This window comes from Mustela putorius, unplaced genomic scaffold (assembly GCF_011764305.1).
Source record: "Mustela putorius furo isolate JIRA1106 unplaced genomic scaffold, ASM1176430v1.1 tig00003942_pilon_pilon_pilon, whole genome shotgun sequence".
Classification (NCBI taxonomy): Eukaryota; Metazoa; Chordata; class Mammalia; order Carnivora; family Mustelidae; genus Mustela; species Mustela putorius.
This window is the reverse complement of record NW_025422087.1, coordinates 14,378,993-14,406,643: the sequence shown is the minus strand read 5'-3', so window position 1 is coordinate 14,406,643 and position 27,651 is coordinate 14,378,993. Positions and strand designations below refer to the sequence as shown.

Sequence of the window (27,651 nt, the reverse complement as noted above, 5' to 3'; positions counted from 1 at the left end):
TGCGGACGAGAAGCAGCCCCTTCCGGTGGTCTCATCTCTGACGGGCGGATTTGAGGACTTAGAGCGCGCGAGAACCGGGGAGGAGTGCAGGAGGTGCGGGGGGTGAGGCGGACATTCTGGGGGCAGACCGGGAGGTTTCCAGCGACCTCCTCTCTGTGTGCGGCTCTCCTTCCTTGTTGTAAATAGGGCATTTTCTATTGTGAAGTGAGAGCTCCACTATGTCCATTTTGTGTCAGTGGAATGACCTTGGAAGGGATCACCAGTCAGCCAAAGCTGTAGCGGAGACCCAATCAGATAGCTATTTCTTTCTTTCCTTATTATTTTTAAAAAATATTTTATTTATTTATTTGACCGAGGTCACAAGTAGGCAGAGAGGCAGGCGGGGGGGTGGGTGGGGGGAGAAGCCAGCTCCCTGCTGAGCAGAGAGCCCCCCCAATGCGGGGCTCGATCCCAGGACCCTGGGATCATGACCTGAGCAGAAGGCAGAGGCTTTAACCCACTGAGCCACCCAGGCGTCCTCAGATAGCCTTTTAATAGGAGTTTTGTAGCCCACAGACAGGAGGACACTAACAGTACAGCATTTCCCGTGGAAAAAAATACAAGTGTAAACTAAGAGCCTGTTAGAAGGTGGGGGAGGGTCAGTCAAGTACCTTCCAGACTAGGAAAACTTTTTTTCGGGGTGACTTACTGTTGGGGGACCCATGGAGGGATGATCCTGACCGTAGGCAGCTGTTCTCTACAAAACCCAGGCCTCAAGCCTCAGCTTTTATAGGAGGGGCCTGCGGTGAGGTCACAGGGTAGTTATCTAGATTGGGGCCCCCTGTGCACGGGTCATGCCTACTAGTTATCTAGAGCGAGGCCACCTGTGCACCGAGGGGAGACCACGGCAGCTCCAGGTGGAACCAGTGTTCCCAGGGATCCTGCAGAGCAGATGAAGCATGACACCCAGTCTATGAGTCTGTGAGTCCGTGAGTCCATGAGGGCACACATTGTTGGAACCCAGGGATGTGGGCAATGGGGCTGTCACCTCACAGGCCTTTGGAGATGTTGCTGTCTTGGTGACTCTAATCAGGGTTCAAGGCATCCCATGAGTGTTGCCAACAAGAATCAATTCATGTTATGGTTTCCATTTGTTTTGATTTATTTGCTTGGGTTTTTCCCAACCTTAAGCATCCTGAGAAGGACGACGCACGCATCCTGCACAGGGACATCCCTGGTCCTTGTTTGGCATCTTTCAACGTGGGGAAGACTTAGAAGCTGGTGTAGACAAGACTAACGGAATCAGAATCACAGTAACGATAGTTTTGTGTTGAGGAATCTGTATGTGTTGGTGTTTTCAATATTTGTGATATTTAAGAGATTTGGGGCTCTTAAAACCCCAAAAGGTCAGCTTTGGGACTCCAACTTAAAATAGATAATTGAGAAATTCGTTTGAATTTATGATTTTGGGGGTGCCTGGCTGGCTCAGTTGGATAAGCATTTGCATTTGGCTCAGGTCATGATCTCAGGGTCCTGGGATCGAGTCCCACATCAGGCTCCCTGCTCAGTGGGAGCTTGCTTCTCCCTCTGCTCCCTGCTCATGGTCTCTCTTGCTATCTCTATCTCTCTCTCTGTCTCTCAAATAAATAAATAAATAAAAACATGAGAGAGTTTAAGATCCAGCATATTTAATTATTAGATTTATAAGACTTATTAAAAGACTCAAGGGGCGCCTGGGTGGCTCAGTGGGTTAAAGCCTCTGCCTTAGGCTCAGGTCATGATCCTGGGGTCCTGGGATTGAGCCCCGCATGGGGCTTTCTGCTCTGTGGAGGACCTGCTTCCTCCTCTGTCTCTCTGCCTGCCTCTCTGCCTACTTGTGATCTCTGCCTGTCAAATAAATAAATAAAATCTTAAAAAAAAAAAAAAAACAACAACCAACAACTGTTTAAAAGACTCGAGAAGATTTGGCAGTCAGCTGGCTGAAGTGTACTAACTTTATAACGAATGTTAGCATATTTGAAAGCATAAGTTTGTAGATGGAACCAAACACTATTCAAAGACCTCTTAAAAATGCTTGTTAATACCCACCACCAGGCTCACAAGGAGGGCACATATTGCATGAAGGCCTGGGTGTGGTGCATAAACAATGAATCTTGGGACACTGAAAAAAAATAAAATTAAGATGTTAAAAAAAAAATGTTTGTTAAAATCTGTTAGACTTGCAAATTGGAAGACGAGATCTTTAAGCTGAACTTACTTAAGGAACCCATATTCTGAGCATAGCCCTGCCAGGTACTATTGAGATTTCTAATTTAAACTTGATGAATCCGAGACAAAAGATTGAATTGACTTCCCCAAGTGGCGGAACTGGGATTTGAACCCAGAGCCAGAGAGGAAGGGAGAGAGGTGGAGCCTGCATGTGCCACTGTGTTCTGAGCAGGTCTGAGGGAGCAGAGCGGGAACCCTCTTGGCTGGGGAGCTCACCCCAGGCAGTCGTGACCTTGACACATACGACCTTATCTTAGTTACAGGCTGATGAGCCTGGAGAGTCTGGGTGACTCTGTGAGACCACGTGAGCCTCACGATGGCCTGGATGGGTAGACAGGTGTTGTCTCTATGTACGGATAAGCAGAGGAAGAGTACCGAGGCAGGGTGGCTAGGAGAGGGATCAGCCCCACAGACCTCTAAGGGCACAGCCAACCCCTCTTGACCCTGCTGTCCTCTTACTTATTATGACGGGTATCTTTCTCCATCCTAGAGAAGTAAACGTGGCATTTCACGTCAAAACAAATTCAGTTTAAAAATGCCACTCACTAGGTAGAGTATGACCACTCATTCCACAAAGGTTTACTGAGGATACCCTCCATGCTTGGTAATTATATTTGTGTGTGTGTGTGTGTGTACATGCATGCGTGTATGCTCCCGGGTGTCTCTGTGCCTCTGTGTCATTTGGGGAATTTCATCTCTATATTTTTAGACTGTATTTTACGTTTTATGCTTTATTTTATTTTAAGATTTTATTTATTTGACAGACAGAGATCACAAGGAGGCAGAGAGGCAGGTAGAGAGAGAGGGGGAAGCAGGCTCCCCACTGAGCAGAGAGCCCGATGTGGGGCAGATCCCAGGACCCTGAGATCATGACCTGAGCCAAAAGCAGAGGCTTTAACCCACTGAGCCACCCAGGCTCCCCTACGCTGTATTTTAGACTTACCTGTAAGTGTGGCATTGTAGCTCTTCAAGTTATAAAATATTCACGGAATATTTAATTCTTCCCTGGGACTATTTAATGATTTCCAACCACACACTTCTCCCTGTGAGTGCTTACCTGATCATGAGGCTGGCAATGGCTGTAGCTCTTGGTTCCATGGCGATGAGATTGTCGATGAACGTCTGGCCCTGCATCTCCCTGCAGCCTCGGCTGGCCTCAGGGTGCAGCCCTAAGAGCTCCGGAGGGTCATCGTCGGGTAAGGACTGGATGATGTCTATGCAGTCCCCGATGCCCGCAGATCCGGGCATTGGCTGATGCACCTGGAAATTTAAGTCCTTTATTAGTTTGTGCCCAGAGCGATACCTATCCTCCATAAAGCGTGAAGACACTATTTCCCATACACTATATACAGAAGGCTCTTGTTAGTTCTAGGTGGCATACTCCAGATACTTCTGTCAAAAGTGAAGTTCAGGGGGGCGCCTGGGTGGCTCAGTGGGTTAAAGCCTCTGCCTTCGGCTCAGGTCATGGTCCCAGGGTTCTGGGATCGAGCCCCGCATCGGGCTCTCTGTTCGGCGGGGAGCCTGCTTCCTCCCCTCTCTCTCTCTCTGCCTACTTGTGATCTCTGTCTGTCAAAAAAAAAAAAGTGAATTCGGGGATGACTATATTTGTAGAGTATAGTTGTGTTGATCTACTTAGTAACTTTCTTGTCGGGAAAAGAAACTTTAAAGGCAAGGCTGCCTCTCTCTGCCCGCTGCCTCCGTGGGCCATACCCATAGCAGATGCCATCACACCTCCACACACCATTTGACTGTGCCAAGACCTGTAGAAGGAACGCGACACCGGGCTGAAGCATCATTTTGACCACTTGGGAGGCAGGGTATGGACAAAATGGGGGCAGATGGCCAGAAAGGGCAACATTCCAGTTATAAAATAAATAATACAATGTTTAAAAAATGACAAGCTCCTTAATGGGTGCAGGAGAGCTCGTCCTTCCCTCCTTGGTGGCGTCTCCCCGAGATTTGCTGTGATGGTGCTGCTCTCAGAGTCAGGCTAGCTGGGAGGACATGCGCCCATTTAGTGATGGGGATGAACGTGACTCTCTCGGGCTGCTTCGACTCTATCCCTTGGAAACATGAGCCGCCTTCTCCTCTCTGGGCCACGCAGCTGGCTTCTATGCAAGAGAATGCGGAGCGGAGGGGACTGCTAGTGACTGAGGACCTGCAGCCTTGTTTTTCTCAGGTGGCTCGGTTTCTGGGTGAGGCCAGCGGAGCTACCTTGATCCTGACACCCCCATCGATGGTGGTCCAGGAGCCACCCTCCCCTGCCCCGCTCCCCCTGGGGGGCCTGAATGTGGAGGCACTGAGGCCACTGGCCATCCGTCCCGCGAGTGGCTTGGAAGGGCCTTCCCCCCCACCCCCTGCCCCAGTGAACCCCTTACGAGCACAACCCCAGCTGATGTCTTGGGCGTAACTCCCCGGAGACCCTGTGCCCTGTGCCACCAAGACACAGCTGAGCTGCCTGGGACACAGGCTGGTGCACCTTTCCTGGAGAAGAAACTCACGGAGTTCAAAAATGAACTGTGTCAGCATGGTCTGAAAGGCAGCAGAGTACGTCAGACCGCAGTTCAGTTGTAGAAAGGAAGCTGCCAAAGAACCCGGTCAACTAAAAAAATGGATCCCTTTCTGTGGAAGTGGAGGGATGGCACCAGGGGCAGAGCCAAGAGCCTGGGGCTTGGGGACAGGGAAAGTGACACTGTTTCCCAGGCCCAGAGCTGGTGGCCTGCACCCAAGAGGACTGCAGAATGTCTGGGGACTGGAGGCCACCGTGTGCCTTCCGTCTGAGTTTCTCCAAAGGGACATGTCTACAGAGGCACAGGGGCTTGCACAGGGGATGTGATGGAAGACGGGAAGAGGGACAATCGGTATAAATCAGGATAATTGAGGGAACAGAGGTCATGTCCAGGTCTTCTCTGGCCTCGAGAGTACAGATGGCTAGATGAAATGTTAACTGCTAGAGGAATGCTGAATTATTTCTCTGAGACTGGATGTTAACAGGGGCGCCTGGGTGGCTCAGTGGGTTAAGTGGCTGCCTTTGGCTCAGGTCATGATCCCAGGGTCTTGGGATCGAGTCCTACATCGGGCTCCCTGCTTAGTGGGGAGCCTGCCTCTCCCTCTCCCTCTGCGTGCTGCTCCCCCTGCTTGTGATCTCTCTCTCTCTCTCTCTCAAATGAATAAATAAAATCTTTAAAAAAAATACTGGACGTTAATAAAAGGTACTGAAAGTGAACATGAAAATTTCGTCAGAGGCAGATTTTAAAGAATGCAACCTATGGTGAGCGAGAATGCAACTTCGGTGAGCGAGCACGGTAAGGGAATACATTTTCTCACCTCATCGCTGGAGAAGCTGAAGTCGGCTCTCAGCACGTTCGGATTACAGAATCTGTAGAGAAGCGTGTTCAGACATCGCCTGTCCCACGTGTCGGTCACCTGGCCGCCGTAAACCACTTCCCCAATCAGGTACCGCAGCATCGGCCACGAGATACTGGACCGTGTCCTCAGGGTGTTTTCCAAAATCTTGATGGAGACCTTCAGAAAATCCACCAGTTTTTATTATTTCAGATCGCGTTTGCAGCTCACTGGGGTGTTTTAACACAAAATCATCAATTCTCAGCCACGTTTACTCTTTGAAAACACAGCTGACCCGTGAACAGCCATGTGCTTGAATTGTGGGTCCCCCCATAGATGGGTGTCTTCAGTCCCGTGAGTGTATTTTCTGTTCCTATGATTCTCTCAGTAACATTTTCTCTTCTCAGGCTGATTTTATTATAAGAACACAGCATGTTTTACGTACAACACAGAAAATACGTGTTAATCGGCTATTGTCAATGTTACCGGTGAAGACTTCCAGTCGACAGTCGGGTATTGGTTACGTTTGGGGGGAGTCGAAAGTTACACATGGGTTTTTAACCACACAGGGCGGCGTGTCCCTGATCCCCGCATTTCAGGGGTGAATTGTATATGGAAATAGCAAGAGGAATAAAAATACTAGAATATACATTTTCATCATTAATTCCTTTTTGTTGTTGGACAAACAGTGAATTCTTGAATTAAAATTATTTTGAATAGACAAGACCAGCTGGTGGTGCTTAATCAGAGGCACATCAGGGTAGACAAGGGAATGTGAGTGTCCTCCTACCCCTGCTGTTGCTATCAGAGCCCCTCAACCCCGCCGTGGCCCCTGCCGTGCCCCGTTTCTTGGGTCCCCTGTGCACAGACTCCATGTGGCATCAGGGACCACATTCTCCTCCCCTCTCCTTCCCTCCCCTCTGCCCTCTGCCCTCTCTCTGCCTCTGCTACCAGCGCTCTCTCCCCGCCCTCTCATTTGTTTTCCTTTCTTCCAAAAATTCGAGGTTAGCATACACCCGCCATGCACCTGGACTGTGGGTCTCTGTTATACAGTGTTCTTCTGAATGAGCACGATTGTACATCATTGGTATGAATTACGTCCTCTTTGTCCTGCATTGACTAGAGCTTTTAAGGCAATGCTGAAGGTCAATGGTAAGAATGAGCTTCCCTGTCTGTTTTTTTTTTTTTTTTATTCTGGATTTTAATAAAAATAAGTTCAGTCTTGGCTATTTAAAATGATATTTGCTGCAGTTTTTTGGTGGTCTTTTCCATATTTAAGTGGTCCCTTTTAATCCTGTATTTTGGAATAAAGGCCTTTTCTGCATCTACTGATGTGATCATGTAAAGTGAGTTACGTATTTCTAGATCTTGAGCCACTGTTGGAATAAACCCTACTTTGGTCATAGAGTATTAATCTTTTGATTCATTGCTAAATCCTATTAATAATTTATATAGAATTTTTACATAGAGTCTAAGTAAAATTGGCCTATTTTCTTATGCATATTATTTTTATCAAGTATTACATTTATGGTTTCATAAAATGAATTAGGGAGATTGCCATCTTTTTCTAAGATTTGGAATAGCTTAAATAATATTAATATCTCGGTATCTTAAAGTCCAGAGGAAACTAAGCCATGAAACCATTTCATTCTGGTGTTATTTGCAATATTTGATAATTCATGTTTTTCCAGAAATCACTGGGTTCATATAGCTTTTCAAACTTAAATAAATCTGTTTTATCGAAAACCAATTTCTGGATTTATTTCTAACTTCTATTGTTTTTGTATATTAATTACAATTAAACATTATTTTATTTATTTTAGTTACTTTTATTATTTTTTCTAATTTCTTAAGATGAATATTAATTTCCTGCCTTTCTTAATAATGAAGATATTTAAGACCATAGTTTATTTTTTTCTGAGCATATTTTTGTACTGTTGTATCTTTTTGGTATGAAGGAATCCCATTTCCTTTGTGTTTGAGATATTTTGTAATTTTCCTTTTAATATCCTCTTTGAGAAAAGAATTATCTAGAGGCACGTTTCTTAACTTCCAACTTTAGATTTTTGGGGCCAAGTTTTACTATTTATTAGACTGTCATCAGAGTCCAATGTCCCATAATTATAGATTTTTCTTTGTGGCCACGTTCCTGGTTGAGTTTTCCAAGAGTTCCTTAGATGCATGAAAGAAACACGTACCGTCTGCTAGAGGATTGTTAGGTTTTCCATCCCTGTTAGTCAAGTCTGTTGATATGATTCTCGCACTGGTCTCCCTTTTGCTTTTTAGAGCAAATTCTTTTTTTGTTTTTTTTAATATTTTATTTATTTATTTGACAGATCACAAGTAGGCAGAGAGGTAGGCAGAGAGAGAGGAAGGGAAGCAGGCTCCCTGCTGAGCAGAGAGCCCGATGCGGGGCTCAATCCCAGGACCCTGAGATCATCACCTGAGCCAAAGGCAGCGGCTTAACCCACCGAGCCACCCAGGGGCCCTAGAGCGAATTCTGAAAGAGGTTTTTGAAACTCCAACAACAATTACATTGAAATACATACATATGTAATGTACTTGTGTGTATGTGTGTGTCTCTACACACACGCGTGGGAGTACTCACGCTACCACAGGCTACTGTCTGACAAATATCGAGACCACCCAGTGTTAAGTGTATACGTGAGACCACCAGAGTTCGAATCTGACCCGTTCCAGCAACTTCCTTAGCCTCTCTGTACCTCAACGGTAAAATGCGGATAATACTGATGTGGATAATACTGTCCCCGGCTTTGTAGGGTTGCTGTGAGGCTTAGGTTAATCAGCCCCTAAACCACTTAAAACCCTGCCCGAGGACACTGGCTCTAGAAGTTAACTCTTTTCATGACTGTTGTATCTTCACAAATTGTCTCTCTTTCTGTTTGGTGCTTTTTCAGATTAAATTCCATCTTGTCTGATAGGAGCATTGTCATTCTTGCTTTGTTGCTGCTGTTTTTAGTTTCTTGGTTGTTTTAGGCTGTCTTCATCAATTTAAATGTTTTTCATACAAGCTGCACGTGTCTCTTAATGAGGGAGTGTAGTCCGCTCACATTCTGACTAACGCCTCATCACGTTCCTTCCGTAGGACTGTGCTACTGTTCACTGTACTTGGTTGTTTCTCTCCCTCCTTATTTTTGGTAGTTTGACCAGACTGCTATTTCCCTTTTTCTGCTTTGCTAATTTAGACGTCAGAGTGTTTGCATTACAAGCAACATTTCCTTTCCTTGAATCCCTATTAAAATAACATTTCTTTTTTTCAAATGTAAAGAAGACATCAATGATCCCCCCCCACCCCCCCGCCCCGTGGAAGCATCTGTGTTCCCATTTCTTCATCTGCCCTCCCAGCCACTGCCCTGTGCTCCTTCCTGTCCTCACAGGGACTCCTCCCTGCACCATTAGCCCCTCCTCCCCCACCTCTAGGTTCTGCTGAGACAGGTTAGTATTTTTAGCTTAAGACGATAAGAGGAATTTTTCTTATAGTAGAGTACTCCTTTTAAATAATCTGTGTTTAGGGGCACCTGGGTGGCTCAGTCAATTAAGTGTCTGCCTTGGCTCAGGTCATGATCCCAGAGTCCCAGGATTGAGCCCCTCGTTGGGCTCCTTGCTCAGTGGGGAGCCTGCTTCTCCCTCTCCCACTGCCTCTTCTCTTTTCTCTCTCTTGCTTGCTCTCTCTCAAACAAATGAATAAAATATTCTTTAAAATAATAAAAAGGGCAAAATCTGGAAAAAGCGTGAGCATGTATTTTTTCCGTGTCCCTCTGGAGCAGTGTCTGACACACTCTTCCAAGGATTATGGAATTTTCCAGGAGCACCTGCTTTCGTTTTGATCAGAGCCCGTAAAGTTCGGTCAGAGTAGCTGCTCACTTACAGCAGACTGAGAGCCTTGCATGTGATTCTTTCTGAAATGAAGATGAATTTTGTTCCAGAGAAACACAGATGCTGTCTGATTCACGAAGCAACTTACAAACCAAAGGCACATTTTTATTGCTTGCAGCGCACTTACGAGTTTGTGATTTAACTCAGCAATCGTATTTCGTTACAACTTCTCTCAGTATTTACAAGTATTTCTGCTTGCCTATATTTTTTAAAACTCAGTTTTACCATCCTGCTGGTCCTTGTGTCAATAAGTAAAAAAAACAAACAAACAAAACTTGTGATATGTGTTCACTTAAAAGAATCACGTGCGTGAAATACGTTATGTGTGTGTAGGCGTGTGAAATGTCTATGTCCTTATGGCTCTGACTGTTTTCTGTTCCTCTGCTTATGTTCTTTCTCTCTCTGGCCCCTGAATCTTAGTAGAGAGGTTGGTTTTGTCTCAGGTCCCGGTTTGGGGGTGCTTCCTGTGGCTGGAGCCCTGCATGTGGTGGAGGGGCTGCTGATGCTAAGCAAGCCCTGGGTGCTGACACAGCACGGGTCAGACCACCAGTCCCCCGAGCAAACCCCAAGTTGCCTGACCACCAGCTGGCCAGAGGGGACTCCCCCGAGTGGGAGGAGCCACGTCCGAACTCAACTTCCCAGGGAACCAGAAGTCCCCACTTCCTTCCTGAGGGGGGTTGTGCATAGATCTCGCTCCCCACAAAGTTCCGAACTGGAACCTCTAGAGGGTCAGACATATTGGCATCCACCCAAACTCTCCCATTGGCAAGGCTGCTCTCACATCTGCCACACGAAGATGGGGAAGGCAGGAAGGGAAGGGTGTTTCTCTGGACAACAACGCCATGATGTCACCAGCTGCTTCTGGTCAAGCCCCTCTGCACGATGCCAGGGGAAGGGCACCATTCGTGTCCCTCTGCATGATGCCAGAGAAAGGGAGCATCTGTGCCCCTCTGCACAATGCCAGGAGACAGGCACCATCCGTGCCCCTCTGCACAATGGCAGGGGACGGGCACCATCCATTCCCCTTTGCACACTGCCAGGGGAAGGCAGTATCTGTGCCCCTCTGCATGATGCAGGGGAAGGCAGTATCCTGAGAATTCCAGTCCACACCAAGTGCTGCCAATGGTACTGGCCCAAGCTCTTTGCATGACAAAGTGCCCTCTAACACCGGCCATCCCAGTCCTACCATTCACTCGCCTCACAGATGGTTTAGGATGTATTTCTTAAAAAACCATCTGCAAGGGAAATAAATTATATATATATATACACAGAGATGCAATCATACTTTCAGTCTGTAATAACTAATTTTATTAATTGATCCTATAAACGTGACTGTCTCTAAATCAATGATAATAGGAATTCCTACAGGGTTTTGACATATGTTACCCAGGTGCCTTCCAGAAAGTTAGTAATAATTTCCAGCAGCAGTATAAGACAGCATCTGCTTCTCTGCGTTTTTGTTGGTTTGTTTTAGCCACTGGAATAGGGAAAGATGCTATCTCATTTTAATGAGATTTTAAGTGTTTTAAACTCATTTTAATGAGTTTTAAGTATTTCCTTGATTACTACATTTGTCTGGCTTCTCTGGAGACCAGCATGATATACACACACAGAGACTTCTTACTCTTCAGACTTGGCTCGTGTAATTACAGAGGCTGACAAATGTCAAGACCTGCGTCTGGCAGCAGGAGACCCAGGAGAGCCCCCGGGGTCCTTCCCGCCTGAAGGCCGGCAGGCTCAAGACCTAGAAAGTGCCAATGTTTCAGTTCAAGTCCAAACGCCGGAAAAAGCCAATGTTTCGGTTCGAAGCATTCAGGCAGGAATTTTAGTTCTGGTCAGTCCTTCCACGGATTGATTGGATGAGGCCCACCATATTAGACAGAGTCTACTGATTTATGAATCTCATCCAGAAAAACTCTCACAGACATCCTCAAAATAATGCTTGACCAAACATCTGGGGACCTTGTGGCCCAGTCAAGCGAACACATAAAATTAACATTGCAGTTACTAATGAAATGGAATAAATTTACATAATCTTACTGCCTTTTTGTATTTACATTGCAAATTGCCTAACCATGTTCTCTGCCTACTGGAGCATTTATCTTTCTCTTATTAATTTATAAAAGATCCCTATATAATCGGCATATTAGCCACTGCATAATGTGTGCTACAGGTATTTTGTTAGCTTCTGATTAAGCTCTGAGTGTGGTTTGGACAAGATGTGCTTGGGCTCTTTTTCCTTGGCAGACACCCCGAGCGCAGCTGTTCCAGGTCACGCTCTGGCTGGGTGCACAAGAATGCGCTCACACGTCCCTGGAGAGGCAGCTGAGCATGCACAGAGCTGTGACATCTCAAGGGGCCCTAGGAGAGGCAGGAAGGTGCCTGTCCAGGGTGGGTCTCGGCGGCAGACACCCACAGGCAGCATCAAGATTTTGCTCAGGAAGTTTTCTGGTGTCTGCTCTAACCTGGGGAGAATGTAGGTGGGTGTCACCACCTGTTTACGTTGGCTGTGAAAAAACACCTGGCAATGTCAAGAAGATGGAAGGTTCTAGATAGAGAACAGTGAAGAAAGACAGTAAGCTACGTGTGTTCCTCACAGTGTGTTAGTGCCTGCTCCTACTTTCAATGATTAAGGTAGAAACAGCAGACACATTTGCAGGGTTTCTCTGTGTCAGACATTGTCCTGAAACCCTCGCCTGTGCTAGCCAATCTGCCTCTTAGGGAAGTCCTTTGAAGTAGGCACCAGTGGCTGCCCTCCCTTCCTCCATTCTGCTTTTTCTCTTTTTTTGGCCAAGAGAACAAAGAGGCCTCATGAGAGCCCAAGAGCTCATTAGTTCGCCCACCAGGTTAAATGCTTGTACATCCGTGGGTGGGGGGCTGTGATCTGTTTCCAGAAAAGCTGGCTTCCCTGTCCAGGCTTGTGTGCATCAGCCTGTGTTACTGGTCACAGAGTTCATTTTCTTAGCGCCATGAAAATACTCAGTATCGTACAGACACCAGGTGGTTTGCATCCTATTGTGATGTATTTATTATCATTTATTTGGAAGGTATCATACTTACCTGCAAGTCCGAAGAACTAAATTTATAAGCAATATTCCAGCCCAATGTTCCGTAATTCATTCTTTCACTGACCACAGCATTGAAAAAACACAAGCTGAACAGAAGTTTTTTCCATGACGGTCCACAGTCAGGTTTTTCAAATATCTGTTCTGTTATCTCTCCATTCCCACCATATCCAAAGGTCTGAAGTAAGTTACTTTTCAGTCCCTGGGGATTTTCCACTGCGATCTTTAAAGGAGAGATGAGCAAAGACAGCAGGTGAGCAGGGCATGGACCGAGGGCATGGCTCAGGGCTGGGCTAAGAGTGCAACTGCTGGCAAGAGTCAGGGGCCGGGAAAAACTCTTGTGTTACTCTGTTCTCATCTGAAAGTTTCTGTTAAAGGATTATACCAGATTTCCTATTGTTCCAACTCAGATCTTAAAATGAAACATTTAACACTGTCATTAAAAACACTCCTGTTTGCTCTAAGTCTAGCCTTCTGGAGAGTTTGACAGTGAAGAGCTATTGTCGTCAAAACTCTTGGTGGGGCCCTGTGGCCCTGGGACTGTGCAGCCTCCATGGGGCAGCAGATGGGAAGGTGGGGGTGGGGAGTTGCAGGGGGTTGGCGGGGACTGGTGCCCAGGCACAGGAGCCGGGGAACCCATGGAGCTGGCAGAACAAGCTCCTTAGCACCGATATTGACAAGAAAAACGATGAACTTGGGGTCCTACCCAATTATTCTACTTACGTTAACACGCCCTTTGCTTGACTTGCTAACCAGGAGACTTGCTAACTCTGAAACTGTAAAAAGGTTTGAAATGTTCCCTTCCTTGCACATTTTACACATATGCACACACACACACATATCCATACATAAAAACCGTGTGGGTGTGTATATAGGACGCATGGGTGCGCGTGTCCATGAACGGGATGTTTCTGGATCAAGGACTGGAGCTCATGGTGCTCCCCTGCTCTGATCCCCACGGGGCGGCGGGGGAGCCACATGCACCCCGGGTGTGTGTACAGTGGGGCTGAAACTTGGTGCTTCTAGAGAATGGCTTACAGAGCAGCCCCTCCTCCCAGAGACGGAGAGATGTTTGCTCTGGAATGCCAACAGATGCTCTCTGGGGAGAGAGGAGGAGGTTCCTGGGCTTCCACAATGCCTACCGGGTCAAGAAAAAGGCTCTGAGGATGCAGACACGTGGCTATGCCAAGCGCCCGGTAGAGCAGATGCTCTCTCCCTTCCCAGGCATGTCTGCCTGTCCAGATCCAGCAATGCCGACTGCCTGCCATGCTTTCCGCGGAAGTCCTGACTGCGGACACGAAAACATGGTCACTGAGTCTCCTTCCCTGAGGTCACGGCTGATTCTTTGGAGACTCCTGCTTGTGTCTCCCAAAGTTAAAATCTGCGCAGCCCCATGAGGGACAACAGATGAAGGGGGGCGCAGGAGAGGGCCCGGGGCCATGAGAAGAGGAGAGAGAGACAGAGAAGATGTTATCTTGGGGAAGAAAGTTGCTACTATCCGAAGTGAAGCTGTGTTTTGCTCATTTGAGCAGTGGATCTGCTTGAGGTGAAATGTTCCTTCCTGGGAGCTCTAGCTCTGGCCCTCCCTGTCACCCTTCAGTCCTTTGTCCCCAACACCTGCTTTCAACCTGCTTCCTGCCAGAGCCTTTCCAGAAATTGCGCTATGGGCTGGTTGAGGGAGCAGAGACAGAACAAATCTTGAAAGAAGGGTGAGAAAAGGACACAGACCGAACGTCCGGTTTATGACTTCTGGGACCAGGAAGCGCCCTGGTTCGAGAGAGCGTCCGTCAAATCGTGAATCACTTGAAAGCAGGGATCTCGTCTACTGTCTTAGTGTCCTTCCTGGCCCGCTGTGCAGGGCGAGCACGGAGTAGAAGGTCAGCATGCTTGAGTCTGCACTCCCTTCGTGATTTGGATTTATGAATGTAAGATAATTTACACTCTAACAGTGCTCCTCAGTCAACGTCAAATTCTGTTCTACTCAGTCCTTACCTTCAAACTCTTCTGAAGAATTGGAACTGGGAAAGAACTGTCCAATTTTGAGCTTAACCATAGCCTGAACTCAGGGTCTATTGTCACATCTGGGCTATTAAATCTGCAAAATACAGAATTTATAAATATTTTAGTGTAAGAATTAGAAAAAAAAAGATTTTATATGAGAGAAAGAGAGAATCTGAGCAGGGGGAGGGGCAGAGGGAGAGGGAGAAGCAGACCCCTGCTGAGCAGGAAGCCAGATTCGGGGCTCTTACCCAGGACCCTGAGATCATGACCTGAGCTGAAGGCAGAGGCTTAGCTGACTGAGACACCCAGGTGCCCCAGTGTAAAAAAATTTAAGCCAAACAAACATGTTTTAGGAATCCCAGAATCTGTGTCTGAAGTGACCTAGAGCTCATGGCAATGACCATGTAGAGGCCCTATTAGTCCACCAATGGCCTTTCCTGCTGCACAGGAATTTCCACAAGACCCAGTAATTCCCAGTTTTGGAAAGTGGTTTTTCCATTTATAAACACAAAAGTGATATTAGACACTCATTTCAAAAAACCTTGGAAAAATGACAAATTAAGAACAAAATGAAATATTCCATGGGTCAAATCTGAAACTGAACCTGAAAATAAATGATGGTGGTAACAGAGGACATTCCACTGAATAAAGCAAGAATCCGTGACAGATACAAACAAACCAGTGAATAAATGGGGGGAAGGGGACAGCAGCGGGGAGGGAAGCCCCTTCCTTAGGGCCGGACATCATTTGATATATTTAGAGAGAACTGTGGAGTTGGAAAGGCACCATTTGGCAAAAACAGAGTCCCAGTTCAGTCAAACATTCTCAGTGGCTGCTCCGACTGGTGGGTGAAAGCTTGAGACGTTTGCCTGCTCGGAAAACCCTACAGGCGCTGATGCCACTTCGGCCAAATGAGCAAAGTCATCACCAGCAGTGGGATAGACGGACATCGTGTGCCTCTCAGTAGGATGTAGCAAGAACGACACGACATCTCTTCGGTGTCATTCCTGCCGCACCGGCCTCGCCATCACAGAACCGAGGGGAAACAGCGGACAAACCCAAACAGATGACATTTCACAAAGGAACCGGCTCGCGCTTTTCGCAAAAACGTCCAAGTTATGAAAGACAAAGACCGAGGAACATTTCTAGAATAAAGAGGATTTAAGAGACCCAACAACTGAATTCAATGAGAAATCCTGAATTAGAACCTGGACCAGAACTTTTTTCTTTTTTTGCAGTATAAGTTATGCTTGGGTCAACAGGCCAGACAGGTTAAGTCCTGAGGGTTGATCAGTAAGCGCGCTCAAGCCTGCAGGGTCAGGAGACAGAAGCTCCGCAATTCACTGTCCGTGATCTGGAGAAAGTTACACATGAACGAGTGAGCAGTAAAGGCAGGCCTGGCTAGTGTTAACTGTGGGGAAGCGGAGGTGATGGGTTTAGGACAATCTTTGTGTTATTCTTGCAACTTTTCTGCACGTCTGAAATTATTTTTGTAAAACATGCAAAAACTGAAACAGTAAAAGCAAACAAACAAAGAAACCCGGTACAACAAAAACCCAAATGCAGAATTAAACTGGAAAACAAAAATAATCTAAAATCTCAGTAACTAGGTGTAAGTAAACTTTTTTCCTTTTCTGTCTCTCGTCTCTCTTCTTCAAAGATTTATTTATTTATTTTAAAAAATGAGAGAGAGAATGAGCAGGGGTGTGGGGCAGAGGGAGAGTCTCAAGTCGGGCCCAAGAGGGGGCTCAATGTCATGACCCTGTGATCACAGCCTGAGCCGAAATCATTAATTGGCTGCTCAACAGCTCCCTCTCTTCTTTAAATAAAAATATTATGCTGCACGTGCTGTGGGTAACCTGCTGTTTTTCCTCTTAGCAATATGTTGTGTTAATATTTCCTTAACTCTCAAATGTAAGAAATTCGCTTCACATTTCTCTCTCTCACAGTAGGCTGTTGGGTGATAGTCTTAAACATTTATAGGCTTGATTTGATAAAGAAGTATGAATTGTTCTTAATTGTACTCTAATTATAAAGAATGCTTTTTAAAAAAACACATTGTTAATTACCCTTACGAAGTCTCTGAAGTCCTGTTCTGAAGGATATTCCTCCAGTTTCTTTAGAAAGCTATATCGCTATCTGCCGCTTTTTAAAAAAGATTTTATTTATTTATTTGACAGTCAGAGACCACAAGTAGACAGTGAGGCAGGGAGAGAGAGAGAGAGGAGGTAGCAGGCTCCCCACCAAGCAGAGAGCTCGATGCGGGGCTTGATCCCAGGACCTCAGGACCATGACCTGAGCCGAAGGCAGAGGCTTAACCCACTGAGCCACCCAGGCGCCCCGCTATCAGCCATTCTTGTTACTGATACAATGTGTCCGGTCCATAGCCAGTCCCTCAACTCTAGAATGATTCTTGGCAAATAGGCCGGTGTCCTAGAGACAGTTTGTGAATGATCAGTGATTGAAGGACCTGGTGGAAGTGGTGCCGTCTTCCGAAGTTACCACTATTGAAGCCATACAACCAAGAAGAGCAGAAATGCGAAGCTGGAGAGAAAACTCCAGAGCACAACTGGTTCTGACTTTACTAATTTACAGCGTTGCTGGGGCGCCTGGGTGGCTCAGTTGGTTGAGCATCAGCGTCTTGGTTTCCGCCCAGGTTGCGATCTCAGGGTCGTGAGGTTGAGCCCTGCGTGGGAATCTTTCCCCTCCCTCTCCCTCTTTCTCTGCTCCTCCCGTGGCTCGTGCATGCTCACTCTCAGATAAGTAAATAGAATCTTAAAAAAAAAAAAAAATGAAACATGGCTAATTCTTCCCTCAAAGTGAGAGCAATCGACGTGCAACTTCTCCCACTGCCAAGAAAAAGGCCGAGCCTCAGAAAGTTTCTGCCTGAGCAGACAAGCCTTGGGCAGAGGCAGCTCGAGAAGGTCAGAGCGAGTATGAACCGAAGGCCATAAAATAAATGACCGCTGGGAGGAGGCGTGTGAGCTACTACATTCTGCTCTTTGGAGTCACGGAGAGTATTAAAACCTATCATTTTGATCCACAGGTCCGGACAGATGTGTGGCCGTGTCGGCGTCATCTGTGGAGAGGGAGGGTTTGAGGAGATGAAGGACGTGAAGAAGGTGATGGAAAGTGAAACTCAGAGAGGCTTTGTTTCCCCTAAAAAAAACTGAGGTATTTCTTAGTGCACTTCTAAAGATCCTGGAGAAAAGAGAACCTGCAGAAGAAAGCTCAGCTTCTGGAGCGGCCCGGCACATTACTTTACCTTCGCTTAATGTGACCGTTCCATCTCACCTCAATTAACTTCTGATCGTTAATTGGATCCCTTACAAATAATGTAAAGCTCTTACGATTCGATGATAGTACACAGCCTTGGCATAAACGATGCTGCGAGGTGACAGTTCTGCAGGAAGACCCACTGTGCGGCTCTGGGGAGTGACTTCATGATGATCTCCTCTGCCTTTGCAGCCTGGCCACGGCCCAGGGAGATAATGGTCATGTGACTTTTTCCTCCTTTTAACTCTCGTGCAAATTTCAGGACAGTGTTGGTGAGGTCAGTCCCTGCACAGCAACATAGAAACGTATACACAATTATAACCTCATTTTATTCCCTCTTGAAAACATACTGATTGATTGATTGAATGTGTGTGGAGCCCAATGCAGGGCTTGAACCCACAGTCCTGGTATTAAGAACTGAGCTGAAATGAAGATCGAGATTTGTTAACTGGTTTAAAACTTCCTTTCTTCCATTGTATTGTTTAGAGAGTGGATGTGAGGGCTGGAGCCCTGGCAGCCATTCTGGGCCATGTCTTTAGGAAATGGACAGCAGCTACAATGAGTGTGTCAGGTCCAGAGAAGCCGCTTTACATAAAAGGTTACAGAGTAGGAAGCCTTTACATGGATGCACTTTCAGAAGTTTTATTGCCCAATAGAATCAAAGTTTGAATATGGTGAATTCTAAAGACATATTTGATTTAGAGATGACAAAGAACAGAAGATAACAAAATATTTTGCTTAGGGTCTGTGGGACAAAGACAAGGGAAAAGCATTTGGAGTTTTGAGGGACATGAGGCCTGGGCTGGCAGGGTCACCTTCTGATGGTGGGCTATATATATATGTTTTCAGGAGCCAACAGATTAAAACAGTTAATAAATACAAGGGCCATCCCAACTTTCAGATCAATAATACGTGTTTAAGAGATATTTTTTGCACAGAAAATTAGCATGGATAAGTTTTTCCATGGCTATGGATCTGGAAAATGTTATTCTTTGTTCTTTCACATTTTCAGAAATGTTCAGTCTTAATATTATTTGAAGTTTTAATCAGTGCCTTTCCCAAAATATTTTACTAAGAATGGGAAAATATTTTAAACATAAAAATAGCTGACACAAAACCTTTTTGTCTACACCTTTCGCTGAGCATGGAGCAGGCATCTTACCATGGGAGTGAATAAGGATCAGCGGAGTTCTGGCGTTGGATTCCTTATACGACTCTTTCAAATTAATTCCGGTTCTGGGAACATATTCATTTCCCATGTGTTCAGTTATAAACATTTTCACTGAATTCTTTAAATGTTCTGGTTGAAGAATTTTTATCTAAACAAGAAAGCATGGCAGAGAAGGTAAATTAAAAACCACGCAAGGAATGGCCCCTGTGGTAAACAGAACAAAGCAAGAAGTGTTCATTATCCACGTGGTCGGGGTTTTATGCTGCTGGTGTCGGGCACGCATCATGGAGGGTGTCAGTATGCGGCGGGGAAGCCGCCACCTCGGCTTCTGGTCCCTCCTGGGAGCCAGGGCCACCCCGTGCCACTGTCCCTATCATACTCTGACAGAGCTCTTGCCTTGGATGTAAATATCCCTGGTATGGTCCCTGATTCTGTCTGTAAAGACAGACTTTCCCATGGGCTTGTTCCTGCTCTGCTGGACGTGTCCGGAGCAGAATGGAAATCAGGACGGCACAACCAGAAGGCAACTCACTCCTCCAGGAGTGACACGGAGATAAAGAGTGCTGCGGATGGAGTGCATATCCAGAAAGAACCCTAGGGCTGAACGATTCTGGAAACCGTGTACATGTGGTAAGTAGAGGTTCAGGGTCCCCTGGAAGAAATCACTGCAAATCTTGGAGGAAAGACCTTTTCCCTGAAAACTGTTTCATACAAATGACTTACGTGCTATTTATGAAATGACTGTGCATTCTGTCCTCAGCCTGAGAGGCGCCATCATCTGGGGCAAGACTGACGCGGCGTGTGGATCTGTGCGGACGCCCGACGATGAACCGTGGGGAACTGCCCCTTTTACAGTTGTAAACTGCCAAGCGCTGGCAGTTGCACTGTTCAATGTAAGATAATGATCACTATGTCAAATTCTGCTCCTTTCTGTTACTCCTTGAAAAATGAACCTTAATTTTATTCGACTTAAATGCAGCAGGTCTTTATTTTTAGATGAAAACTGGCAGCACACAAAGCACGCGGGTTCTGAGAGCAGAGCCCGTCCAGCGCGTCCACTCACTGGAAGGGCTAGCCTCAGTGGAGGGCACCGGAGGGTCGGGGTGGTCCCGGCCGTCACCGGCACGCTGCTGCTCCTCCCTTACTTCTCTGATGTGAAGCCCTGCGGAGTGGGAGAGCAAGCAAGACCGGCAGAAATGGCGTTGTGCTGAACTCAGTTCTGCTGGCTCCTTTTGAGCAGTTATGGATAGTTCTGGAAATTTTCCTCATGTCCCCTCCCCTTACCCCAGGCTTTGCCATCTTTCCCGCAGAGCTGTCGCGATGGGGAGCAGTGCGTGGACTGGTCCTTGTCCTCATGGAGCTCTGTGATATCATCCTGGCCCAGGTGGAGCCTTCTTTCTGATACACTGTAACTGAATCTCTCCTGTGGCAATCTCAATTTCTGACTCCTACAGGCCAGACCCTGTTGCAAATATTCTAACTCAGTTTCTTTGTAGGTGTGTTTGACCCTTTATCAGACGACGTCTTCTGACTAGAATCATCTGGAGCTTATTGGGGAAAGGTAAGGTAGCACATTAACTTTAAAAAGTTAATCTTGCTGTCAGCATAATAAACACTGGCTCCATAAAATTCAAGTAATACAAAGAGCTAGAGATTGGAAAATCGAGATCCTGTTTTCTGGAAAGCCACTACTACCTTGCGCACATTGGGGAGCATCGTGCCGTCTCCTCTCCTGTTTTCTTGGCTGGGGTTGTGCTGCACAGACTCTGCGGTGTGTACAGCATTTGTCAGCTAATGCAGCTGAAACATACGCTCATGTCACGACGGGGTCCATAGTCTGCAGGCAGAGTGGGGGTAGCAGTCTGTCTAGATGGCCAGGTGGGTAACATGAATTAGAGAAGCAGATTGGACAGAATGAAAACAATTCTTCTCACGAGGAAAACAGAGCTGGAACCATGGCGCTTGCTGGCAGCTAACGGTCACCATCCCTGTGAGGAAGTGCCAGCAGTGATGGACAACCGTGGCCCATGAGCATGGAGCACAACCATGGCCCAAGACCATGGCATATGACTGTGGTACACGACCGTCGTGCATGACCGTGGCCCACATCCAAGGCACAGCGGTCCTCAGGGCAGACACCGTCAGCTCCAACTGTTGCTACTGCCTACAGACCCGCCCAGCATTGCCCCATCTTTTACTTTATCAATAAAAGCTGGAAATAGGGATTTTTTGGGTGAAATCTCTCAATTTGCACATTTCGGCTCAAAGGAAAAAAACAACACAAACCAAACTTGTACACCCATGTTCACAGCGGCAGTATTCATGACAGCCCAGGTGGAGCGGCCAGTGTGCACGGACAGACAATGGATAAAGGAGATGTGGTGCTTCCACAGCCTTGAGCAGGAAGGAGACTCTGACGCCTGCTACCACACGGATGGGCTCTGAACACCTGTGCAGAGTGAACGCAGCCAGACACGGAAAGGTCTGGCTTCCAGATCTTTTCCCAGTGGGCTGGAATCGTCCACTGGCCCCAGAAAGTAGGGCGGTACCTGCCAGCGTCTAGCGGGAGGAAGGAGTGGGGAGTTACCAGTTCGCAGGTACAGAGCTTCTGTCTGGGAGGGTAAGAAAGTTCTGGAAAGAGAGAGGGTGGTTGCACGACACTGGGAATGTACTTCATGCCACTCCATCTCTCACTCAGAATTAACAGAGGTTACTACGATTAAGTGAAATTATTTCTATTTTGCCACAGTAAAACAAACAGAAGACAGCTCACTTAAGATGGAAGTGTGCACAGAGTTTTAAAATCATGTGTGCTGTCTTCGTTCTCTTTACTCGAAGACTCTGAAGTCTCGTAAGACAGGTCTGCAGAGATTCGAGCCCATTTGTCTGCGGATAGATTACACTTAAATCATTCCAGAAAACAAAACAAAGTGAGGTGTCTGTGAGCCAGATGCGATTTCGGAGGACAGTCTTTCTCTGGAGTGAATTTTAAAGTGTTACAAAAATAATATGTAGGGCAGAAATCGAAGGGTGGCCGGCTGTCCAGGCTGGTGTTCGTGTGAAGTCAGGGCCGACAGGGGCTTCTCCCTCTCTAAACCAGATGGCAGATGCAGAAATAGAAGATTTTCAGGTGATGAGGGTAAATCCAGGACAGTCTCCCTGAGGGAAGTAGTGTTCCTGCCGGGAACCTCCTGGCTTTACAAACGCTCCTGGCTTCAATCCTGGCTCTGCCAGCAGTCTTCTCTCCCTCTCTTTCCTTTTTTTTTTTTTTTTTTAAAGTTTGATTTATTTATTTGAGAGATTGAGCATGCATAAGCGGGGGTGGGGAGCAGCCGAGGGAGAAGCAGGCTCCTTGAGAAGCAAGGAGCTGGATGCAGGACTTGATCCCAGGACCCTGGGACCGTGACCTGAGCCAAAGAGACGCTTAACCAACTGAGCCACCCAGGCATCAGAGCCATCAGGCAATTTCTAAGCCTTGGTCCCCTAATTCTGTGAAGTGGGAAAATAATCAGAGGTTCCCCCAAGATTATTGTGGGGATTACATGAAACAATGTCTGTGAAATGCTTAGCACGAGCTAGGCTTTAGATGTTTTAAGGAGCTCCTGAATGACACCCGTTTGCATCCCCAGCTCCCTAACACCTCTCCGGGAGCCCCCCTCCCCAACCCTGCTATTGTGAAGCAGGAACAGTCAGGTAAAATGTCACCTTTATTAACGGTGGGGGTGATGGATGTGCTTCCTGATAGGGGCCCTTGTAGGCCAGGTCTGTGCCTGCACGGCTGACAGTGGGAGAGCAGAGGGGGGGTTGGAGGCTGTCTGCAGAGACAGGCGAAGGCCCTGGGCCACCATTCTCCTTCATCCCTCACAGGTACCCACTTTCCAAGTCCTTCTCCTCTGGGGGGGCGGGCAGAGTGCGGGGTCAGAGCGGGGCCAGGAGTGCCACCTGACTGGAGTGTGAGTGCTTCCTTTCAACACGAATATTGTTTAAGTTACTGTTTAATTTAATAACATTATAATTAATAATATTGTTTAAGTACTGCTTAAGTTAATAACTTAAACTGTTGTTTAAGTTAATAACAGTTTAAGATACTGATAAAGGTCTCAAAACATATAGAATATCACTGTTTTCTCACAGCACATCTTACCAAAATAAGTCTCTGAAACGGAGTGAGTTTCTCCCAGGGGAAATTCACAGGACTGCATGTTTCTTCATTTTCATCCAGAAGTTCAGCTAGATATAATTCAGAGAAAGAAAGGGAGATGAACCATCAAGTGCCTTGAATCACTGAAAGACAGCATAATGAACTTTAAAACTGTAGTTTTAAAAACATTACCTTATTTCTACTTTTTAAAAGAATTTATTTACTTTAGAGAGAGAGAACGTACATGCACAGGCAGGTTGGGGGGCAGAGGGAGAATCCCAAGCAGACTCCCCACTGAGCTCCCGGAGTGGGGCTTTGACCCCACGATCCTGAGATCATGACCTGAGCCGAAAGTAAGAGTCGGACTCTCAGCTGACAGGAGGAGCAGAGGCAGGCCGACACTTGACAGCCTGCTCCTGCACATGTGAGATCTTCCCAGCGAATATAAGCTAATAATTCCAGAGGTTAGAAAGTTCTTGTCATAATCTACCTATAAAAACATGGTAAATGAGAATCAGATGGAAATGCAACAAGACTCTCAAAGAACTGAGCATCACACAGACCTGTGTTTCCAATACTGCCCCTCTTACGTGTACAATGCCAAGTCTCCTCACGGACCTGTTGTTTCTGCCTCTTACCATCTCCATGTATTTTCCCCATGTCTAACTTTAAACAAGGTGGATTACAGAAATAGCTTTTTTGAAAAGGACTAAAATAGGTTTGTTGATCTTTAAAAAAAAGTCCACGATACACGAAAATCTAGTTCCAAATTGATAAATCAAATTTTTATCCCCCCCAAATAAAAAGATCTTCACTTTACAAAATAATGACCTAGAGAGAAAACTCTAGGGGAAGAGGAGAACTTCTTAGTCAGAACTGGGAATCGGGAAGCTATAAAAGAAAGAAAATAGATATGATTGGCCATACAGACATTTCCCCATTGCCTGGCAGGAGCAGTATAAACGAATCCCAAAAGCACTGGCTGATTTTTAAAAATACTTGATTGAACACACTGGCATCTTTAACAAAGCAAAATGTTAATTATCTGTTACACCAATAGGGTTCTTACAGAAGGCCACAAAAGAATGAATAATTCAGGGCGGCTGGGTGGCTCAGTTGGTTAAGAGACCACGTTTGGCTCTGGTCATGATCCTAGAGTCCCGGGATCAAGTCCCGAATCGGGCTCCTGGCTCCACGGGGAGTCTGCTTCTCCCTCTGACCTTCTCCTCTCTCATGCTCTCTCTCACTCTTTCTCCCAAATAAATAAATAAAATCTTTAAGAAAAAAAGGAATGCATAATTTAGTAGAAAAATGCACTGAGTACATGAATAATTAAGTCCAAATGGTCTACAAACATCTGAAAATGTACTTAAAACGTGGTGCTAACTAAAGAGTAGTGGTCCAAACTAAAGAGTAGCGTTTTCAGGTTGGCAAGAGTTCAGAGAACACCAAGCCCCTGCTGGACCAGGAGCAGTCATGTACTGTGCCCGGCACTGGGAACTGTCCGGCACTTCCGGGAGAAGCAGGCTGGCAGCAAGTGTTAATGCGAACGTTGGGAGCTTCTGACTCAGAGGTTACATTTCTGGCTGCTCAGCCCGGAGACATGCTGTTCCTGCAAAACTCGATCCTTCCCATCTTTCTGATGGCAGCAGGGGCGACAGGACAGGGGAGGGAGACAGCAGGAGGCAGCGGGGATGGGGGTGGGGTGGGGGGGTGGCGGGCAGGGCGCTCACTGGGAAGATCCAGGAAGAGTGTGGCAGAACAGCAAGCCATGTGAAGTGACTCTCGGTCCCCAGGTGATTTTTTGAGCCCCCCAGCCCCCCATTGCGCGGGTTGCCTGTGCGCTGGTGCGGGATGAAGCCACAGTGCGGGTCCCCGGTGGTAGCCTGGCCAGCCTGGGGGAACCTTGCTCACAGCACAGCTGCGCTGCTAACACACTGAGCCCCGCGTGCAAGCCGACCGTCCGCGTGCACATGTGCAGGACTCGGGTAGGCTGAAGAAGACACGAATGCTCTCTTACTTTCCTTCGGTGATTTCTCACTCTCCTCCACCGAAGCATTTTCTGGAGAGAAAGGGATGGTCATCAGGCTGTATGCAGCCTTACTGGCTCTGAAAGCATCCCACTGGGGCACGTTGGACAGAAGGGACTTGCACAGGAGAGCGAAGGGCTCCAGCTCACTGCCGACGTACTGGCACTGTCTCCACTGGGATTCCGAGAGCCAGTGCAGGTGCCCATCCCTGCAGGCGTCATACATGCCTACCGGAGAAGGGAGAGGACCACGGTAAAAGAGACGATTGCCTTTGCATTTGAGTTACTCGTTAAAGGTAGTTAAATAAATACCCGTTGTGGAGGAAAACCCGTTTTACATAAAAATTACAAGTATTTCATTGTGGTAAAAACACGTCAACATCTACCTTCTGAGCAATTTGTTTGTGTTCATCAGTGTTAAGTACCTTCATGTTGTTGTGAAACAGATCTCCAGAACTTTCCCTGCGATTCTGAAACTCAGCCCCGTTCAACGGCCCTCCCCAGCTCCTGGACACCAATCTCTGTCTTACTCTCAGTCTCTATGACTTCAACTACTTTGGATGCCTCAGGTAAGTGGGATCACAGTCTCTTGTCTTTTTGTGACTGGCTGCTTTCCCTCGGCCTCACGTCCTCAAGCATCATCCATGCTGTCGCAGGCGCCGGGGGTTCGGGGTTCCTCCCCTGACGGGCAGCACGTAATACTCCCTTGTAACTACCCACCACCTCGTGCTGATCCACTCCCCCGCTGATGGACACGAGGGCTGCTTCCACCTGCTGGCGACGTGAACAGAGCTGCTGGGGACACGGGTATGCAAACTGCACTCGGAGACCCTACTCGGTGACCCTAGATCACATGCTAGTTTTATCTTTAATTTTTTGAGTAGGTTTCATACTGTTCTCCGGAAGAGCTGTATCAGTTCGCTTTCCCACCAACAGTGCACGAGGGCTCCGATGTCTGCACCTTCGCCAGCACTTTATTTTTCTGTTTTGTTGCTGTTTACAGTAGCCATCCTAATGGGTGTGGGATGACATTTCCTTGTGGTCTTTTGATTTGCATTTCCTAATGAGTAAGGATACTGACTGTCTTTTCATGGGCTTGTTGGCCATCTGTAGATCATCTTTAGAGGAATGTCTATTCAGGTCCTTGGCCCATATTAAAATTGGATTGATTTTTTTTTTTAAAGATTTTATTTATTTATTTGACAGAGAGAGAGCACAAGTAGGGGGACAGGCAGATGGAGAGGGAGAAGCAGGCTCCCTGCAGAGCAGGGGAAGCCCCATATGGGACTCGATCCCAGGACTCTGGGATCATGACCTCGCCAGAGGCAGTGGCTTAACCAACTGAGCCACCCAGGTGCCCCAGGTTATTTGATTCTTGTTGAGTTGTCCAAATTCTCTATATTTTCTACACATTATCTCCTTTTCAGATATATGATTTCAAATTGTTTCTCCCATTCCATAGGTTGCCTTTTTACTCTGTTGATTGTATCATTTGATGTACAGAAGTTTTTTTTTTTTTTAAGATTTTATTTATTTATCAGAGGGGGGGGGGAGAGATCGTGAGCACAGGCAGACAGAATGGCAGGCAGAGGCAGAGGGAGGAGCAGGCTCCCTGCTGAGCAAGGAGCCCGATGTGGGACTCGATCCCAGGACACCGGGATCATGACCTGAGCTGAAGGCAGCTGCTTAACCAACTGAGCCACCCAGGCGTCCCAATGTACAGAAGTTTTTAAGTTTGATACCGTTCTGTTGGTCTCACTTTACTTCGGTTGCCTGGGCGCTCATTTCGGATCCAAGACACCACTGCCAAGTCCAATGTTATAAAACTCTTCCCTTATGCTTTCTTGAGATTTATAGTTTTAGGTCTTATGTTTAGATCTTGAATCCATTTTGAGTTTATTCATGTATTTGGGGTAAGATAAAGGTCCAATTGTGTTCTTCTGCACATAGATACTGAGCTTTCCCAGCACCATTTATTTGTTAGAGACTGTCCTTTCCCCATTGAGTGCTCTTTCCATCCTCTCTGAAGGTCACTTGATCATATATGTGTTAATTTCTGGCTCTCTGTTACATTCCACTGGTCTATTTACCTGTCTTTACGCCCGTACCAGGCTGGTTTTTTTTTTTTCTCGTGATAAAAATACGCCATGGCCATGGCGTTGAAGAGACTCATGGATGTAAAAGTCCAGAATGCAAAGTGGTTCTACCTCATTGTGAGCCTCACGATCATCCAGTACAAAGAGTTTCTTGTATCCAACTTTAAGGAAGCCGATAATGGCTCCTTTTCCAGCCGGTCGCGCTGAAGTGTCTTTGAGTACATACATAACATGACGGTTACTCTGCATCCTTGATGTACTGGTGATGGGAGCAGGAAGATGCTGCGCCTTGGCAGAAGCCTTGCCCAGTTCATCTACAATGGTCATAATTTGCTGTTGCAGATCAACACGGGCCGGCGTTGTGGTTCCGGGTCGGCGGGCTG

General features: G+C 46.8%; 1 protein-coding gene across 1 annotated transcript in view; it reads right to left on the bottom strand.

The window, feature by feature from the left end:
* The window catches only part of DNAH14 (dynein axonemal heavy chain 14), a 333,925-nt gene that overhangs the window by 20,785 nt on the left and 285,489 nt on the right, over positions 1 to 27,651 (bottom strand). Inside the window, exons 72-79 of the mRNA XM_045069521.1 lie at positions 25,164 to 25,400; positions 23,147 to 23,232; positions 18,994 to 19,150; positions 17,906 to 18,116; positions 14,547 to 14,649; positions 12,550 to 12,777; positions 5,575 to 5,772; positions 3,305 to 3,507 (exon numbers count right to left, since the gene is read on the bottom strand). Coding sequence (XP_044925456.1) covers positions 3,305 to 3,507; positions 5,575 to 5,772; positions 12,550 to 12,777; positions 14,547 to 14,649; positions 17,906 to 18,116; positions 18,994 to 19,150; positions 23,147 to 23,232; positions 25,164 to 25,400 — 1,423 coding nt within the window. The remainder of the gene's footprint in view (positions 1 to 3,304; positions 3,508 to 5,574; positions 5,773 to 12,549; positions 12,778 to 14,546; positions 14,650 to 17,905; positions 18,117 to 18,993; positions 19,151 to 23,146; positions 23,233 to 25,163; positions 25,401 to 27,651) is intronic.